Genomic DNA, 19,262 nt, shown 5'->3' on the forward strand with positions numbered 1-19,262 from the left:
CCCATTCTGAGCATTGACATTTTTGCCATGAGCTGAGGATGCACTGCATACCTGAGAGTACCCGGGACAGACACAAATCACTCTCTACACCAAATCCAGGGGTTCCCTTTCATCCTGTGCAGTCCTGAACTCCATGGGGCTCAGGACCAGGATTTGCCATCTGCGTGCCTCAGTTTCCCCTTTCACCCCAAAGCTTGGTCCAGGCAGGGCTGATGGCAGAGGGACAGATGAACCACACTGGCTGCCCAGGGCCCCCGGTGTATCCCCGGGACACCACAGAACCTGCCAGTTTCTTTAATGACATTTTGCCTTCCAACTGGACTTGTCCTTCCTCCCATCCTGTTCTTGGTGGCCAGGGCCTGCCGAGCAGCGGCTGCTGGCCAATACCAGATGGCTCAGTGCTGCTGGCAGCAGGACAGCTCTGTCGTGCCCTTTAGATGCAGGGCCCACGCTCTTCCCAAACGTCCTCTGGTGCCAGGGAAGTTGCCCTGAGAGCACAGCAGGTAACACACCTGCACACACCTCCCCAGCCCCGGGAGCAGCAATTCAGCTGCAGTTGGAATCCTCAGGCTGTTCCGACAGTGAGTCACGCTGTGAAGGATGTGACCAATGATTCAGAGCTGGAAACATCAACAATTGACAGGGAAGGAAGGAGACAGGAGGGACCCCATCTCCCATTTCTGCACCAGGAACAGGAGGCTGCTCTTCCAGCAGTGAGGCTGACCCTGGGGGCTGCTCCTGTGGGACAGGTGACATGGTCAGTGCAGCCTCTCATCCCCATCCCTGTGGGCAGAATGAAAAGCCTCTCCAAGGTGTGTTTCTGTCTCTCCCTTTGCTCCCCCTGGCAGCTGTAGCTGCTCCTTGAGCTGATCCATAACAAACAGTTGCCAAAGTCGCCTCTTCTTGCAGAGCAGATCAGCAAACTCTCGGTTTATTTATGTATTTAACAACCCCCACACAGCTTTTTGCCTCTGGATATCAAGTGTGAAGCTGCTGCCTGGAAGGTGAGTGGAGTTTAATTAGGACACATGCTTTTCTGTGCCTCTGACAACAGTTACATCACTGGTGTCTGGGGAAGGGGCTGCTGGAGGAGTGGATGGGGCAGGGGGCTACCCAGTATCCTCTGACAGCTGTGACTCAGCTCCCCTCTGCTGGGGTCTCAGGCTGTCAGACACCTGAGTCACCTCTAAGGGGGAATTCTTGTGCTTCTCCTGTCCCAACCACCCAAAATTCACCAAAAATTCACCGTACAGGTGCCCACCCAGTTCCACCCCTGGCTGTGGGCAGAGAACCCCCCACAGCACAGGCTGTGTTCTCCCCTCCCTTCCCCAAATTGCTGCCCAGGACCCCCAGGGCCAGGTCCCCTCCTCCCTGCAGGGCTTTGCTCTCTCCCACATCAACAGGACTTAGTTGTGATGCCAAGATAATTCCCAGGGATTTAGGAGCTCATTTCATTTGATCTGGCTTGTTAATTCCCAATCAAATGCTGATTAGAGGCCAGGGAGCAGAGCTGGAAACACAGTTGCACGTTCCTTGGTGTGGTCCTGGAGGGGAGCAAAAGCTCCTGTGCAGGCTCAGGCTGTAACTGCACCTTGTGGCCTTGGGAAAGGGAAAGTGGGAATCATCTAGGAGACATTCAGCCAAAGTGGGGGATTTAATAGGATTCAACATATACAGACAACAGCAAAGGGCTCCTGTGCCCACCAGCCACACCCCCACAGCTGCTCCCCCTGCATGGAGCAGCTCTGCTGGGCTCCTCATGGGACTCATCCAGTAAAGAGCCAGGAGCTGCAGGGATTCAAGGGCTTTCCCAGGCTCTCCTCACGCTCTCCATCCCAGTCCTGGAGCTGTTTGTGAGGGGGCAATGAGGAGCTGCAGTGGGGGCACATCCTTGCTGTTGGGCCAGTGCCAGCTCCAGCATTCGCTGCCGTGCTGGGTGTGGAAGGGAAGCTCCAGCTGCAGGGCAGGAACATCCTGCTCTGAATGTGCAAAAAAAAAGTATTCATTCCTTTCATTCCTTCAGGATTCACCGTCGGCTGCTGGACCTTGGTGGGACCTGGGAGCTGTCAGTGCTTCGACCGCGGAATCCTGCGGCTGTGACCTCCTCCAGGAAGCTGCTGGGACAGGTTCAGGTCATGGAACGGGGACAGAGGGGCTCATGGCACCCTGACACTTGTCCCAGAGGTGTCAAAGGCCTGAGGGGCTGTGAGTGTGCCCAGCACAAGCCTCAGGCCTGCTGGCATCACCCACCCATGGCTGGGAGCAGCTCCCAAAGGCAGGAATGCTCCCAGCTGGAAGGATGCTGCCTGAGGATGGTTCCTCTGGCAGTGAGACACCACGGCCATTCCCAGGCTGACTCATCCCTCAGTGTGCTGATCAGGTGATCTCAACAGCAATGCTTCAAAAAATGCCCCAAAAGATAAACACAAACCACGATATGCCACAAATCCTACACCCCAAAAGATAAAGAAACACAAACCACGATATGCCACAAATCCTACAGAAATGGGAATCTCCTAAACTGGGGCTGGAGCAGCTCAGGTTGTGAATCTTGAAGGGCTTGAAAAATAATAGAACCCTCAAATCTGCAAAACCCTGCAGCAACACCCAGCTCTGAGCCCCCTCAGACACAGCTGGGAGGGGGCACAGCCAGGGCACTGCCCACGGTGGCACCAGCTCTGGCACCTGGCTTTGTGTTCCAGCCTGAGCTCTCCCTCCTCCAGGTTATTTTTAGGCACTAGAACCAGGCAGAACTGAGCTCTGGCAGGGAATGACTGGTGTTTTTAGGGGTTCTGTGCTGTCTGGAGCAGGTTGTGCCTGTGACCAATGACACCTCAGGGTCCCTTGGCACTGCCTCTCTGAGCACATTCCCAGTCTGGAGTGACTGGAGGCAGGAGCCAAACTCCCACCTGGCCCCCAGGGATGAGCTGCACCACAGCACAAAACCCCCCCTGCTGAGGGGATCCTGCAGGAACAGGTAAAAACCCAGCACAGGCATCTGCAGGTACTTCCACAGCTGCTCCACCCAGCCAGGGCCTGGAGATGGAAGTCCCAGGAGAAATGAGCCTTGTGCAGTCAGGAGGGTCCCCAGGAGATGGAAGTCCCAGGAGAAATGAGCCTTGTGCAGCCAGGAGGGTCCCCAGGAGGATGCGGTGCCACCAGCGTGGCCGTAACTGGGTAACTGGGTCAGGCCCCACATGCTGGGATTAGTCCCAGCAGGTTGATCTCAACCTGCCCAGGATGAGTCAGCCCCAGCACCAGATGTTCCTGGCAACCCTTTTTTATCCGATTATTGATCCTTTGTAACCCTTTCTCCTCCAAAGCCTGCGGAATTGCTCTGGAATCCCCGGGAGCAGAGCGGATTCTCCATCCTTTGGGCCACCCCTCTGGGCCCACAGATGTTGGTCCCAGTTCCAGCAGGGAGTAAGAACAATGGGAGCAGGATTAGGTGCTTACAGGCATTAACACCCAAATCCCCTTGTTTCTGGTGACAGATCTGCCCTAATCCCACGGGAATCAGCAAGGCCATGGATTATGTGAGGGGTTGGGACACACTAAAACCTGGCTTTCCTCGTATCAGACACCTCGTGGATGTGCTGAGATATCCCTGATCCTAGGGCACTGTGCTGGAATTGTGGATAACAGCAGACAGGAGACAGTTTTATTGTCCTTCCATCCTCAGGGAAACCTTATCCAAGAGAAAATGGATCATTTGGGACAGGGCTGTTGCAGAACAGGCCCTTTGCTGTCCTCCCCAGGCAGGACCTGGCCACATCCAGCCTTTCCTTTTATTTTCCCTTTTTTTTTTTTTTTTTTCCTCCCCCCAATTCATTCTTTGAAATGCAAATTTGGATACAGAATCCCAGCTTTTCTGTAAATAATTCAGGGACTGCACAGCAGCAGAGCCCAAACCAGCCAGGGTGGCTCCTGGCAGCACCAATCCAAGCAGATGCAATGATGGAGCTGCAGATCCTGAGCTGCAGCAGCAGCAGCTCAGGATTTTCCCACCATCCCACACTGAGCACTGGGAATCTGGAAAGAATTCCTGCTCTCCTGCCTGGCCAGCAGCAAGCTGTGCTGATGGGAAGCAATTCCCATTGTGGCCTCAATTCTTTCCTGTCCCCAAAGTGAGTAATTTGGGGTTCAGGAAAAGTTATTTGCATTTATAAACCAGACATTTCCCACTGGGAATTCCATACTGACAGAGATCTTTGCCCACCTTTAGTAAAGCAGCTGCAGGTTCATTCAGTGCTGAATTCCCATGGCTTCCCAGTGTTATAAACTAGAAAAACGCCGTGGAAAACTCCACTTGCCTGCCCTTGAACTCATGGAAATTCAAGTTAAACCTCCCTGAGCCACCATGTGTAGAGCTGGGTCTGGATCACTGACACCCATTTCCACGTGGGGATCCCCCAGGCATCCCAAACTCCTGCTGTGGCAGCAGTTCCACAGGCAGGCTGTGCAGAGGGGTGGATTTTACCTCCTGGTGTTGTGGATGGTGGTCCCACCCAGGACGATGCGGACGCCGGGGTTGGAGCGGTTCAGGTTGAACACAGCCAGAGCCTCCTCGTAGGTGGCCCCTCCAATGAGGAACACAATAATGTCCTGAGGCCTGGGATGAAGGCACAAATCATGGAATGGTTTGGCTTGAAGGGATCTAAAAGCTCATCTCTCAGGGACACCTGGCACATCAGGTGGATCCAAGTCCTGGCCTTGGATATTTTCTGGGACGGAGCAGCCACAAATAATTGAGTTGGGATCAGACAAAGCCAAGGGTAAGTCCTGCACCTTGGAGGCAGGGATCCATGATCCTGAGGGTGCCTTCTCTAGACCCTCCCTCATCCCTGTGATGTGCTGGGCTCAGTGCTGAAAACAACCCCAAAACCTCTCCTGAACTTTGACCCACAGCCCTGAGCAGCCTCCAGCAGCTCCACCCCGACCCCTGTGGATCCACGTGCCATGTTTAATGCATGATCTGCTGGGGCTGGGAAATCAGGATCGATTGTGGAGTCAGGCGAGGACACGGCGCTGCCTGGGAGCTCCCAGGCTCAGTGACTGGGCAGGAACTGCCAGGATTTGTGCCTCAGTTCTCACCTGAGGGGACATTTCCCAGCCAGCAGGGAAATGTGGGATGGTGGAGAGAAGCCAAGCAAGAGGACGGGGAGAAAGGATGGAGCCTTCCTCCATCCCAACACAAACTCAGGTTGCTGTGCACATCCTGCTTTCCAGTGAGCTGCTCCTTCCTTCTCCTGTAACCACCCTCCCAATCCCTTGGAATGAACAACACCAGGGATTTCTTTCTTGGATCACTGCATGAACAGCATGACCCAGAGCAAAGCTGCTCCTGCCTGGCTGGGACACAGGCAGAGAGGGAGAATGTTGGCCACTAGATCTCCATGGATCCCCACACCACTTCCACTCTGCCCAAGGGATGTGGGAAAGCAGGGAAAACTCATGAAAAAGGTGAGATCAGCGCTTTCCCAACATGATCTGTGTCACCACTAAGCACCCAAAGCCTGTCTCCTCAGGGTTAGGTCTGCATGACCCTCTCCAGCAGGATCCCACTTCCATTGGGAACAGGACTGGCTCAGGCAGCTGCAGCTGGACTGTTTTTGGCAGTCCCCAAACACCACCACAGAGGAGCGAGGGCTTCATCCTTCACCTGAGCCACCCAACAGGAATGGCACATCCAAGCCAGCAAGGCAAGCCAGGATGAGACATAGCCCAGTCCTGGGAACCTCCTCCAGGGAACATTCTTGGGGATACAAGAGAAATCTCTCTACAATCAAGAGATTTCTGTGCCAAGCCCCAGCTCTGTTCACCATCAGTCCCACCCCGCTGTGGGGACAATGTTGGGGACAGCAGGGATGTCCCAGTGCACTTACCTGTCCCGGAGTGTGTTGGGGCCCAGGTAGGGGTACTGGCTGTCCTTGAGCTTTCCCTTGATGAGCTGGTCCAGGGTTTCCTGGAGCAGGGGCTGGTGCTGGGTGTACACATTCTCAATGCCCTGTGGCCAGAGAGAAGCTCTTTAGGAAGTGGCAGCAAGGAAGGAGGATCAGCAGAGGCACAGCAAGTGCCACCCCTGAATTTAGGATTGAGAAGCTCTCCAGCAGCTCACTGCTGTTGTTCTCAGTGGAATCAGGCACTGAAGCTGCTGAGCCAACAAGCCCTGCTCCTCTGGGCTGCAGTTTTGAGTCTGTCCCCATTTCCCCAAGACATCTCAGTACCTTCAGGCCTTTGAGGAACTGCTTGGTGATGGCCACGGCATCCTTGGGGCTGAACAGGTCACTGCCTCGGACGCGCTTCCCTCCGTACTCCACCACGGCAGACACCAGCTGTGCAGGGAGAGGGCAGAGCCCCATCAGCCTGGCACCCCTCCCAGGCTGTGGTGGGGACACCTCATGGAGGTGTGGAACAAGGACAAGGAGCCACGGAGAGGATCCCAATGGAACCGCACCCGGAGGCGAGGGGGCAGAGCAGCAGCACCCCCATGCCCCCCAGCCCACCCCGACCCTCCTGCCTGAGGAGAAGCTTCATCTCCATCGCCTGCAGCAGCGACATCAGCTCCTCCACACGAGCTGACATCATCCCTCTCCTCCACCTCCTCCCCAGCTGCTCCTGGCACTGCTGCCTGTTCCCTCCCTGCCAGCCCCTCGCTGCAGCCACTGCCTGTGCTGCGGGAGCTGGGGAAAGTGGGCGAGGAAAAGGAGAGAGCAAGCACATCCCAGGCCCATGCAGGTGCCATACTCCCCTCCCAGCAGGCTCCTGCCATCCCTTCTTTATTAAATCCTTCACAATATCTCGGAATCACAGACTAGTCAGGAGTGGAAGGGCCCTCTGGAGTCCAACCCCTATTCACTAATTCCTGAACTGCAAGATTGGACTTCCACCCCAAACCTGCTGGAGTCATTCTGCCTCATTTCACTGATTTAGGAAATGGAATTCGAGTCACTTACTTAAAACACCTTTTAAAGCCACACCCACAGGTCCCACCCGAGCTCTGTGCAACAAACCTGGGCTGACCCGGAGCAGGAGGGTTTCACCCCGAACAGCAGCGATTCCCCCATCCTGTGGGACATGGGGGTGCCTGCCCCCCGTCCTGCCCCACCCCGGGGTTACCTGGTGGCACCTGCCCCCCGTCCTGCCCCACCCCGGGGTTACCTGGTGGCACCTGCCCCCCGTCCTGCCCCGCCCCGGGGTTACCCTGAGGTACCTGCCCTGCCCCGGGGCTACCCCACAATACCTGCCCCCCGTCCTGCCCCACCTCGGGGTTACCCTGAGGTACCTGCCCCTCCCCGGGGTTACCTGGCAGTACCTGCCCCCTGTCCTGCCCCTCCTCGGGGTTACCTGGCAGTACCTGCCCCCCGTCCTGCCCCTCCCCGGGGTTACCTTGCGGTACCTGTCGCTGCCTCCGCGGCCGCGCAGCTCCTCCAGGAGCGCCGGGAGGCCGCTGCTGGCGTGGCGCTCGTAGCGCAGCGCGTAGAGCATCACCAGCCGGGCCGCGTCCAGCTCCGACAGCCGCGGGCTCTGCAGCAGCCGCCGCACGCTCTGCGGGACACCCGGACTGCTCAGGGACACCCGGACTGCTCAGGGACACCCAGCACTGCTCAGGGCACTGCCCCGGGACAGCCGGCACTGCCCCGGGACACCCGGCACGGCTCAGGGACAGCCGGACTGCTCAGGGCACTGCCCCGGGACAGCCGGCACTGCTCAGGGACACACCACACTGCTCAGGGACACCCGGCAGTGCCTTCATTGCTGTCACTGTCTCATCGGTCATTTATCGGTCACTTATCACTTATCAGACTGGTTTCACTGCCCAGCAACAACACTGCCACAGGGGAAATGCAGGAGGATCCAGTTGTGGTATAAACCCCACAGCTCGGCTCCTCGGGTGTTTCACAGGAGGATTTAGTGGAGTACAAGTTGGTTTTGGGTCTTTCCGTGGAACTGGGAATTCATAATTCATCTCTGATGGGTCCTGAGCCCCTTGTGGTGCTGCAGGAGGCACTGACACCTCCAAGCTCTGCCTGGATCTTTCCAGCTGGAGCAGAGCTACCCCAAAGGTTCCACCTCTATACTGGCTGCAAAAACCCCTCAGGCAATCCCCCCACCTCCATTTCCTTTTTGGAAGGTGCAAGGCAGAGGCATCAAAGTCTCAGTAATCTCATTGAGATGTGGAAGAATAAACTGCACGTTTGTAAGAACAGGAGGGAAGGAATTAAAGCATGGAAAAAGAGATCCCAGCTGCAGGGAAGAGCAGGGATCTGTTATCACTCCTGACCTGCTGCTGGATTCACCACCCCGGCCCAGATGTTTGCTGGCATCTATTTAACTGATGCTGACTAAAAACACAGCATAAAATCCTGGCTGTGAGGAGGATCAAGAGGAATTTCACCACTCAAGGTCAGGAATTCACCTGTGAGGGGAGAGCCAGAGCCCCAGGGAGGTTCCTGTGCTGGCAGTGCCAGGACCAGCAGGAAGCAGAGAACAGAAAACCCATTGTCCACGGCAGGAGCTGGGATTCCAACCCTCCATTCATGCTCTGTGTCAGGGTTAATGAGAGCCCAGGGGAGGAAGAACCCAAATGTCCCAGACTGGGGAGGGGCAAGTCCACCAGAGATCCAACAATCCCTGAAGTGACATCAGGGGAGAACAATTCCACCCTTATTCCAGGCTCTGGCTGCTGTTCTTGTCCCGTGGCCTTGCCCTTCTTGCTGCCATTGGGAGCTGCAGCAGGGACAAAGATCCCACCTGCAGGGGTTTCCATTTACTTCCAAGCTGCTGCAATATCTCCCAGTGGCCTCAGCTGCCAGAAGAACAACAGGGCTCTTCAGGCACAGGACTGGAAGGAAACTGAGGCAGCATTTCTGCTCTAAAACTGCAGAAACGCTGTTTGTGTAGAGCAGGACCAAGGTGACCCCCAGGAACACCAGGATTCACCTGGCACCAGCTCTGTGCTGTGTATATTCCATCAAAAATCATGGCTCACGGAGCAGGGAGGGAGCAGACTGGGAATATTTGACTTTTAAACTGCAACAACCTGAGCTGGAGACAGTGATACAGCGTGAGGACCTCAGAGGCTGCTTCCAGCAAACACATTTCTGGCTGCATTCCCAGTTCCATACTCAGCCATGTAAATCCTGCCAGACACCAGCTATGGAATCCCATCCCTACACTCACTGAGTCCAGAGGGAAGCATCAGCCCAGGGCATGGGAGCACATTCCACCTCTGGGGACAGGCCAGTGTCATCCCCCCAGCCCCCACCTGCAGTTCAGAGTCACAGAGGTGGGGAAGAAACTGATCTCAAACCTGCTGGAGAGGCTTTTCCTCATTTCCCAGTCCCTCTCTTTCCCCAGAGCCATGCAAGGGTCTGTTACGTGTTGGGAATCCCTCTCCACTACTGAAAACCAAGGAATCATTTCTCAGAAGTGAGTGGCTGCTCCAAGCCTGCTCTGAGCCAGCCCCATCCCAAAGCTGCTGTTGAACACCAGCCCAAATCCATCACCACTGACTCTGCTCACAGCACAAGGGGCCACACTCAGCTGTCACAGAGCCTCCCTCCAGCTTCTCCAGGCCTCTCTGCCAAAGAAATCTTGGATCTAAGACTCTTTCCAGTGGCTTTTCTTAAAAAAAGAGCTAAAGACAATTCCATGGATTCCAGCTCTTCTCCTGCCTGGCAAGGAGCTCACATCAGCTCCTGCACAGCATCTGAGGTTGTTTTATCCTGGTGTCTGCCAGAAACCAACTGGCTGAATATAATGAAAGAATGCTGGAGTGTGGGATGTAAGGACAGGATTTGTAAAGATGCTTCTCAAGCCAGTTATTAAGGATGACTCATTCCCATCTGAGCTCAGCACCGAGGAGCAATTCCACAGGCAGTGTCCCTCCCCACAGGGCATCCACACACAGCTCCCACTGCCTCCCAGCATCAAATCCCCACTCCCAAGGGAGTGATGGGCTGAAACCCCCCCAAGATGAGTACCTGGAGGGCACTGGAATGGTCACTCTGGCAGGCCAGCTCCTGCTCCACCTCTGACACCTCCAGCAGGTTCCGCTCCGCCACGAGCCGGGACAGCTCCCCCACCACTGTCACGTGCTTGGACACTGTGCCTGACATCTTCTTGAACTGAGGGTAGTTCTCCACAAAGGCCTGTGATGGGAAACTGAGGCACTGGGTGCTTCCAGGGAAAAGCAGGAGATAGTAGAAGATGGGTGCAGCCAGCTCTAAACTGTACAAATTCCCAGCAGTTCTCTGCAGGGGTGCAGAGGATCAGACACCTTGATCCCAGGAGCCCTCAGGATTTCTCTCATTACCAGGAGATTTCTGGGAGAGATGTACTTTTTATTTACTGCTAACATTAAAGGATGGGACACAGCTGGAATGGACTTTGTCCATACCTTCATATCTGCTATGGACTCCAGCTTCTGCTGCTCCTTTGGCTTCCTCCTCTGGAAATCCTCCATCAGGTTCTTGATGTTGGTGCCAATCTCAGCGAAGTTCAGGTACATGTTCTGTGTGGGACAAGATGGGAAGCAGAAGGAAACTCACTTGAGAGAGTCCTGACCAAAGAAGAGCCTTGAGCAGCTGGGAGAAGGTGCCTCCATCCCCCAAAACCTGCAGCAAGGCTGGAAACCAAACTACAAACACATTTTCTACGACATCATCTGACATCAGACATCCCTGCTGCCGCACACCGACGATCACAAATGCCACATCCCCACCCTGAGGCTCAAACTCGTGGAGAAGCTCCTTTCCTGTGGCAAACCCCCAGACGTGGGTGCAGGTGAAGCCCCCCTGGGACACCCACGTTGGCGTAGAACTCGTCGTTCTCAGCTGACAGGACGACCTCCCGCAGGTCCTTGCTGATCCCCGGCACCCGGGACAGGTCGATGCGGTTGTTGTTGATGCCCAGCAGCTCGTGGACCATGGCCTGGTATGTCCACTGCCAGAGGAAGGCAAAAGGGGTGACCTTGGTGAGACACAGCACTGGGAAATCAATGGATTTCAGCAGCCAGAGCTGCTCCTGCTACCCCAGGACACGCAGCAGAGGTTGGGAGTGTGTCACTCAGAGCAGCCGGGGCGTTGTGAGGAAAATAAACATCACTGTTAATAAACATCACTGTTAATAAACATCACTGATAAACAATCAGATGGGGAGACAGCGCAGAGGGAAACCACCCCCCTCCAGGGCCACTCCAGAATCACTGCATCGTGGCATGGTTTGGGTTGGAAGGGACACTAAACACATCCTGTTCATTCCCACCAGATCAGGAATTCCTGCAGGTACCTTCAAAATGGACTCAGGAGGGATGGGGATTCATATTCCTGTTCCAACACTTTGGTTGCCATCAAACCCCCCAATTTTCTGCCCAGGAAGGGAGAGGTCCCCCAGTTCCACTGCAGAATTCCCTCCATGCTCCACTGGCAGGAGAATTTCTGCACATCAGGAGTTTCTATTTTTATCCTGAGAAGTCTAATAATAACCCAGAGAGAACAGTGACAGCTGATCAGAGCCCTGCCGTGCCCAACACTCCATTTACATCCCAGGGAATCTCTTTGGGATAGGAAATCCTGAAACAGCAGATAATGCCTGATGCTGAGCACAATCCTAAACACCACAAACCAGGTGTGGGCTGGGCTGTGACAGCCACACCCCTCTGTGACACAGATGTCACCCCCAGCTCCTGCAGAACCGGTGTTACAGCACCTCTGGGGCTGCTGATCCCACCCAGGTGCAACTCCTGATCCTCAGGTTCCAAGGGAACCCACAGAAACGAAGGGAGACCACAACAGATCCTGCCAGGATCTGCAGCACAGCATGGAACAAATAAATCCAACAGCTCCCAGCAAATCCAGCAGCCATCAATAACAGAGGGAGACTCAGCAGGGCAAGGTCACTCGACAGCCCTGTGCTGCCCACAGCCCCACAAACAACCCTTGGGAAAGGCCCTGCAAAGCACTGGGGCTCCAGAAGCCACATGGAAGTGCTGGTGGCCCTGTTTCCCAGGGTGCTGGGTCCATCTGCCACTGAAGTCAGCACAAACAACCCCCACTCAGGTCTGGAAAACTTAGCTAGGGAATAAAAGAAGAGTTTTGCAGGGACTGGGGGTGGGAAGCAATACTTTTCTCTCCTACATCCAACCTGCCAGGGGCAGAACTCCAGCTGCTGCAGGACTCCCAGCCCTGCCCAGCCTGGCACAGCTGGCTGGGACTCACCTGGTTCAGCAGGGGGGTGATGGCATCGTCCGAGCGGTCCAGGATGAGGAGCAGGGGAGGGACCTCGGTGCGCCGGAAATCAAACAGCTCGTACTCCTTCGTGATCACTTGCTGTGCAGAAACGGGGCAAAAAATGGGAAAAATCCCACTTGAAGGCCTGGAAAAGGCTCCCTCTCAGGCACAAAGGGAAGGGAGGGTGAAAGCCCAACTGTGCTGCTTTGTCTGCACTGCCAGGGAGGAGATGAAGGCCCCAGGGAAGTGGGACACTGCTCCCAGGAATGCCGTGCTGGGAGCAGAGCAGGACATGACCTGCCCAGTGCTGGGCCTCGAAGTAACTAATGGAATTTACAGGAATTTACCAAACAGTTGTTTCCCTCCACATGTCAAAAACTAACCAAGACTGAACTGGTCCAAAAGGGATGTGGGCTGCTCTCACCTTCACGCACTCGGCCAAGCGCTTCGCCGGCTCTGAGGAGAGCTGGTAGCGGATCATGGGACACTTCTTCAGGGACAGCAGCAGAGCAGTGAGCCCCTGGGTTGTCCTGGTGAGCTGAGCCGGGTCCCAGCTGCGCCCCTGGAAGGAAAGGCTGCACCCCACTGCAGTTCCTAAACTTCCCACATCTTTGTTTCCAAGTCCTGAAGTCTCTCAGGAAAGCACAGCTGTGCTGGAGCAGCAGGCACCCAGGGGCTGAACACAAAATCTCCTTGCCAAGGCCCATTCCCCCCCCAGCAGCCCCCCGTCACCCCAAGAGCCACACGTTACCCAAAGCAAGGCCAACTCGCCGTGCTCCTACCCGACAGCAGCCCAGCAGGTTCAGGGAGAACACGTGTGGGTTCACTGCAATGTAGTCGCCGTAGAACTCCTGGGGAGGGGAGCAGGACAGTCCTGTGTGTCTGACCCTGACCCCAGGCACAGCCATGGGCCAGCACTGCCCACCCAGCTCCCACCACCCCCTGCACACAGTGCCTCAGACCACCCTGCCTTCCTGCACCCCAAACCCCGCTGACAACTCCCCTCCCGTGGGTACTGTGCATTGCTCCAGTGCCCAGCTCCTCATCAGCACCACAAAGATGGAATCGTGGAATTTCCCACTTTGGAAAAGCCCTCTGAGACCAGAGTCCCTCCAGCACTGCCAAGGCCACCACTAACCCGTGTCCCCAAGTGCCACATCCACATGGATTTGAACCAGGCAGCACCTTGTGAGACACCAAAACCAGCAGCAGCTGTGAGAGCCCAGGGCACAGAGAAATGGCACCTTTTCTGTCTTTTACCTCTTCATCCCACATTTGTGTCCATCCCTCCTCCCACCCAGGCCTGCCATGCACCAGTTGGGAACAGCCCTCCTGCTCCCAGTGTCTGGCAGCCCGGACCTTCCCTTTCTGAGTTTGGATCTCCCTAAAACATCCAGACTTCACCTGGACTTCAGCCACGACCTCCTGCTCGTCAGCCTCAGCCAAGGCCTTCACATCGCTCTTGCTGATGACGTTGCTGAAATCTGGGAGGAGACGGGGAAGGGACAGCGGGGCTCCATGTGGGATGGCAGTGTGATCCCCTCTGGAGCAGGAGCAGACCCCACAGAGACCCTCTAACCCTGCAGGTGCTGGAATCCTGAGCCACCTCCCAGGGATGCTCCCTGCCCATCTCCCCAGCGTCCTGCAGAGCCACGATGACATCTAGAGGCCACTTCACCCAGTTCCTGGCAACCTCACAGATTAATTCCTGCCCTGTGGGACTGCACTTCAACCCCAGAGCAGCTGGAGTCATTCTGCCTCATTCCCAAACCCACGGAACACGAGCAGGACAGGTGGGGAGCCCCTGCCTGGCACAGGAAGGTGCACTGAGGTGTGGAGCCTGTCCCATCCACGCTGGGAGCCTGTCCCAGATTTATGGAGCTCCAGGAGCCCTGGGCTCTTCATACTCACAGATGAAGTAGACGCTGTACTTGGGCCTTCGCAGCTCCTGCACCAGGAGCTCCACGTTCTCCTGGATGGAAACAGCACCAGGGAGAGCAGAGTTAAGGAATAAGGAATCATGGAATCATGGAAAAGCCTCTGAGATCTTGGTGTCCAGCCATTCCCCCAGCACTGCCAAGGCCACCACGGACCCCCGTCCCAACTGCCACATCCACACGGATTTGAACAATTCCGGGCACTGTGGCTTCACTGTGCCAGGGCTGAACAACCCTTTCCATTTAGGAATTCTCCTGAATATCAGCCCAAACCTCCCCAGCACCATTTGAGGCCGTCCCCCCCGCTCTGCCCCGTACCTTGGTGGGCCTCAGGAAGCAGATGGCCTTGAGGTGCTTCATGGGCTCCCTGTTGGGCGAGTCGAGGCGTTCTTCCAATTCTCCTGAATATCAGCCCAAACCTCCCCAGCACCATTTGAGGCCGTCCCCCCCGCTCTGCCCCGTACCTTGGTGGGCCTCAGGAAGCAGATGGCCTTGAGGTGCTTCATGGGCTCCCTGTTGGGCGAGTCGAGGCGTTCGAAGAGATAAACCTCGCGCTGCAGGATCTCGGACTGGGTGTACACCACGCTCACGGCCCCGGTCTGCGGGCGGCAGGGGGGCAGCGCCCGTCACGGCGAACCGGGGCCCGGCTCCCGGCCCCGCCGCCCTCCACGCTCCCGGCCCAGCCGCTCCTCACCGTCTCCCGGTCCATCAGCAGCACCTTCATACCGGGGCCGCTGTCCTCGATCATCTTGGACACGTACTGCCGGACCGCCAGCACCGCGTTCATCTTGGCGGGGATGCTCCTCTACCGGGCTGCCCCTCACCCGCTTCGGCTCTCTTCGGCCCTGCTTCGGGGCTCTTCGGCCTGGCTTCGGGCCGATTCGGGGCTCTTCGGCCTGGCTTCGGCCCGATTCGGAGCTCTTCGGCCTGGCTTCGGCCCGATTCGGAGCTCTTCGGCCCGATTCGGAGCTCTTCGGCCCGACTCGGTCCCGCCCCGTCCGGCCCCGCTGCCTGCTGGGAGTCGTAGTCCGCCAGCCGCGCTCCCGGGTCCCGCAGCCCCGGCCCGTCCTTGCCCGGCCGAGGTGAGCCGAGCAGTTTGACACGGAACCCCAGACACACTTCAACCCACCCAAGCGTACGTTAAAACAACACAAAGCCGCCCCAACCCACGCTAAATCCACCCTAAACCAAACCTAAACCCACCTCAAACACAAAAAGCCCCTAGAGATGTACCCAAACCCACTCCAGACATCCGCAAATCCTCGCAGATCCGCCCCAAGGAAGGCTCGGCACACCCGAGGGTCCCCAGGGGTAAAGGACGTGACCCGGTTCCACCGAATTTGGGATGGAGAGCGCTCGGGGAGCAGCCTGGCCCCACTAATCCCGGGAGCAGCAGGCTGGGATTAGGAGCTATTCCCGGCAGGACAGAGCTGGCCCGGGCCAGGCACCCCCCGCTGCCAAAGCCCTATTTATAGCGGGGGATAACAATTAATTAATGACTATGTCCTGCCTTTCATTTCCAATTAAGGGGCTCCCTGCTTCCTCTCAGGGTGACGGACAACTTTGGTGTCTTTAATCCTTCCATTTCCTGCCCAAATTTTACTTTTCACTTCCAGACGCTTTGAGGCTTCTTTCCTAGAGGCTGGAAATGTACAAACCCCAAAGATTTGAGTGGTTTAAGTAGGGATTTACCTAGAGAAATGCAACTCCGGTATTTTCTTTATTGCATTTTTGTATTTCTTGCCTGATTTTGTTTCTCATATCCAAAGTGATGCCTTAAGGAGTGTGGGGGGCTCCTGGCTAAAGGATACACACAATAATGGCAAATTGTATGAAAAATTGGGATTTAATTGCATCTGATTTGATTGTTTTCTGGCCTTATTGTTAAATGATTCAGTGTCTGGAAAGTGCTGGTTTAGTTATTGTCCAGTTCCCTTGGAAATGATTTTGGATTTTATTGTGAACTAACCAGACCCAGGGTGTCATCTCCTCTTTAAATCTGTCCTTGTCCTTAGGGAAGACAAACCCCTGCTCGTGCCATTTTAATGAAATTAATCACAAACCAAACCTCTCAGGCTTCTTGGTGGGATGTTTATCCCTGATTTGCAGGTAAAATGTTTTAAATTAATGAAATTAATCACAAACCAAACCTCTGAGGCTTCTTGGTGGGATGTTTATCCCTGATTTGCAGGTAAAATGTTTTAAACAACTTTTATTCTGCAGAATTTTTACACTTTTCATTCCCCACAGGCCAGTTAGTGGGGTGGGAGTGATTGGAATCATGGAATTGTTTAGGCTGGAAAAGACCTCTGCGTTTGCTGTAATTTTTAATTTAAATCTTATAATTCTTTTAAACCTTAATAGTTTTAATAACCTCTTTAAAACCTTAATAATTTTAACCTTCTAATTCTTGAATAAGAATTTATTCAAGTACAATTCTGTAAATAACCCTGATTTAACCTCACCAACAACTGCCCTGGGCCTGTCACCACTGCCCAGGCACGAGGACAGACGTTGGTCCCTAAGTGGAGGCAATAGGATTGTCCGGGATTATGGCACTGCTATTTTAAGGGATTGAATTTGGTGTTGATTGTTTCAAAAGCGATGGATTCTCCACTCCTGACTGCGAGGAGAAACGGCCAGGGCAGGCTGTGCCAGCCCTGCGTGGGGCAGCTGTCCCTGCCCCTGTCCCCATGGCCTTGCCCTGGAGGGAGCAGCAGCACCAAGGGCTCCTCGGGGGTAAATTCACCTCAAAACCCTTTGGCTCAGCCTGGGAATGGTTCTGACTGCAGCTGTCAGGAGTGAGGTGGGGTTTGATGTGTGTTCGGCATTGAGCTGGCCCCTGGCTGTGGCTGCAGGAATGGGGGGGAACAGGGTGGGATGGAATGGGCAGGGATCATCACTGTGGGGAACTGGGATCGCTGTGGGGAACTGGAACATTCCAGAGCACTGGGATCACTGTGGGGAACTGGGATCACTGTGGGGAACTGGGATCATCCAGAGCACAGGGATCACTGTGGAGAACAGGGATCACTGTGGGGAACTGGAACATTCCAGAGCACAGGGATCATCCAGAGCAAAGGGATCACTGTGGGGAACTGGAACATTCCAGAGCGCTGGGATCATCCAGAGCACAGGGATCATTCAGGAGCACAGGGATCACTCCAGAGCACAGGGATCACTGTGGGGAACTGGAACATTCCAGAGCACAGGGATCACTCCAGAGCACAGGGATCATTCAGGAGCACAGGGATCACTCCAGAGCACAGGGATCACTCCAGAGCACAGGGATCACTGTGGGGAACTGGAACATTCCAGAGCACAGGGATCACTCCAGAGCACAGGGATCATCCAGAGCACAGGGATCACTGTGGGGAAGAACAGGGATCACTGTGGGGAACTGGAACATTCCAGAGCACAGGGATCATCCAGAGCACAGGGATCATCCAGAGCACAGGGCCACTCCAGCCCCGTGCTGGCCACCAGCGACATCAGGCAGGATCCACTGTGTGGACAAACTGTGCAGCCAGCAGGGACAAACCCTGGGCCTGTCCTTTCTGTGCTGGACATTTCCCTGCCCGGACACACAAACAATCCCTTTGTGCAGGACACAAACAAGGGCAGGACACAAAGGATGGATTCAACGTCGGGATCAGCTGAGCTGTGTGCATGACGTGGCCTGTTTGCCACCAGCCCCAGCAGCCCCCGGCCCCCCTGGCCACTGCTCCAGCCCAGGGCCTGGCCCACCTGGGTTTTTTTTTTTGTTTTTTTTTTTTCCTGGGAAAAAAGGAAAAAAGGAAGAGGAAGATGAACCAGGGGGAAAATTCACCAGCAATGGGTCGGTGGGAGCTGTGCCAGTGCTTCCCGGCACATCCTGACACAGCTGGTGGCATCACCAGCCCCTGCTCTGGCCACCAGTCCTCAGGCCGCATACAGGGGGTCCCGGGCCCCTCATGGGGGTCCTGGGCCCCTGAGAGGAGTCCCAGGCCTTTCACAGGAGTCTTGGGCCCCTCATGGGGGTCCCAGGTCCCTCATGGGGGTCATGGGCCCCTCATGGGGGTCCCAGGCCCCTCACGGGGGTCTCAGGCCCCTCATGGAGGTCATGGGCCCCTCACAGGAGTTTCAGGCCCCTCAGAGGTGTCCCAGGCCCTTCACGGGGGTCTTGAGCCCCTCATGAGGGTCCTGGGCCCTTCACAGGGAGTCTCAGGCCCCTCATGGAGGTCTCAGGCCCCTCACGGGGGTCCCAGGCCCCTCATGGGGGTCTCAGGCCCCTCATGGAGGTCCCGGGCCCCTCACAGGAGTCCCAGGCCCCTCACGGGGGTCTCAGGCCCTTCACGGGGGTCATGGGCCCCTCATGGGGGTCTCAGGCCCCTCACGGGGGTCTCAGGCCCCTCATGGAGGTCATGGGCCCCTCACAGGAGTTTCAGGCCCCTCAGAGGTGTCCCAGGCCCTTCACGGGGGTCTTGAGCCCCTCATGAGGGTCCTGGGCCCTTCACAGGGAGTCTCAGGCCCCTCATGGAGGTCTCAGGCCCCTCACGGGGGTCTCAGGCCCCTCCCTGACACAGCTGGTGGCATCACCAGCCCCTGCTCTGGCCACCAGTCCTCAGGCCGCATACAGGGGGTCTTGGGCCCCTCACGGGGGTCCCAGGTCCCTCATGGGGGTCATGGGCCCCTCATGGGGGTCCCAGGCCCCTCACAGGAGTCCCAGGCCCTTCACAGGGGTCTTGGGCCCTTCATGGGGGTCATGGGCCCCTCATGGGGGTCTCAGGCCCCTCTCAGGAGTCTCAGGCCACATACAGGGGGTCACTGGCCCCTCACGGGGGTCTCAGGCCACTCATGGAGGTCCCGGGCCCCTCACGGGGGTCTCAGGTCCCTCATGGGAGTCTCAAGCCGCACTCAGGGGTTCACAGGCCGCATACTGAGGGTCTCAGGCCCCTCCCGGGGGTCCCGGTGCCGCCCCGGTGTCCCGCGCCCTCCCCGGGGTCCCGGGGGTCTCTCGGTGACGCGCACCCCGTCAAGCCGCCAGGGGGCGCTCTGCCCTCCCCGCTCCCGTGCACGCGCGGCGGCGCCCGAGGGGGGGCGTGGCCTAGCC

General features: G+C 56.4%; 1 protein-coding gene across 2 annotated transcripts; it reads right to left on the reverse strand.

Moving 5' to 3' along the window:
* Positions 1-1,635: 1,635 nt before the first annotated feature.
* VPS45 (vacuolar protein sorting 45 homolog) lies at positions 1,636-15,162 on the reverse strand. Of its 2 annotated transcripts, XM_041404047.1 has the most exons (15): positions 14,865-15,162; positions 14,635-14,769; positions 14,145-14,205; positions 13,638-13,717; positions 13,016-13,084; positions 12,658-12,795; positions 12,222-12,332; positions 10,813-10,947; positions 10,403-10,516; positions 9,987-10,154; positions 7,390-7,548; positions 6,228-6,335; positions 5,886-6,007; positions 4,481-4,612; positions 1,636-2,114 (listed from the first exon to the last, which is right to left on the reverse strand). In XM_041404047.1, exons 1-15 carry the CDS (start codon positions 14,955-14,957, stop codon positions 2,027-2,029), a joined length of 1,713 nt encoding a protein of 570 aa, XP_041259981.1. In that variant the 5' UTR covers positions 14,958-15,162; the 3' UTR covers positions 1,636-2,026. The 2 variants fall into 2 exon arrangements, with proteins under 2 accessions (XP_041259981.1, XP_041259983.1); XM_041404049.1 differs by lacking the exons at positions 14,635-14,769; positions 14,865-15,162 and adding an exon at positions 14,489-14,554.
* Positions 15,163-19,262: the final 4,100 nt, after the last annotated feature.

Source organism: Onychostruthus taczanowskii, unplaced genomic scaffold, assembly GCF_017590055.1.
Source record: "Onychostruthus taczanowskii isolate IOZ18803 unplaced genomic scaffold, ASM1759005v1 scaffold207, whole genome shotgun sequence".
NCBI classification, from domain to species: domain Eukaryota; kingdom Metazoa; phylum Chordata; class Aves; order Passeriformes; family Passeridae; genus Onychostruthus; species Onychostruthus taczanowskii.

What these genes read in the sequence shown, in the direction of transcription:
- VPS45 (XM_041404047.1), bottom strand. Translation starts at nt 14,957, where the DNA reads ATGAACGCGGTGCTGGCGGTCCGGCAGTACGTGTCCAAGATGATCGAG. An exon ending in ACGACGAGTTCTACGCCAAC is followed by an intron (nt 10,517 to 10,812) that starts GTGGGTGTCCCA and finishes TGTCCCACACAG; the next exon opens with AACATGTACCTGAACTTCGC. An exon ending in CCCAACACACTCCGGGACAG is followed by an intron (nt 4,613 to 5,885) that starts GTAAGTGCACTG and finishes CCTTCATCCCAG; the next exon opens with GCCTCAGGACATTATTGTGT.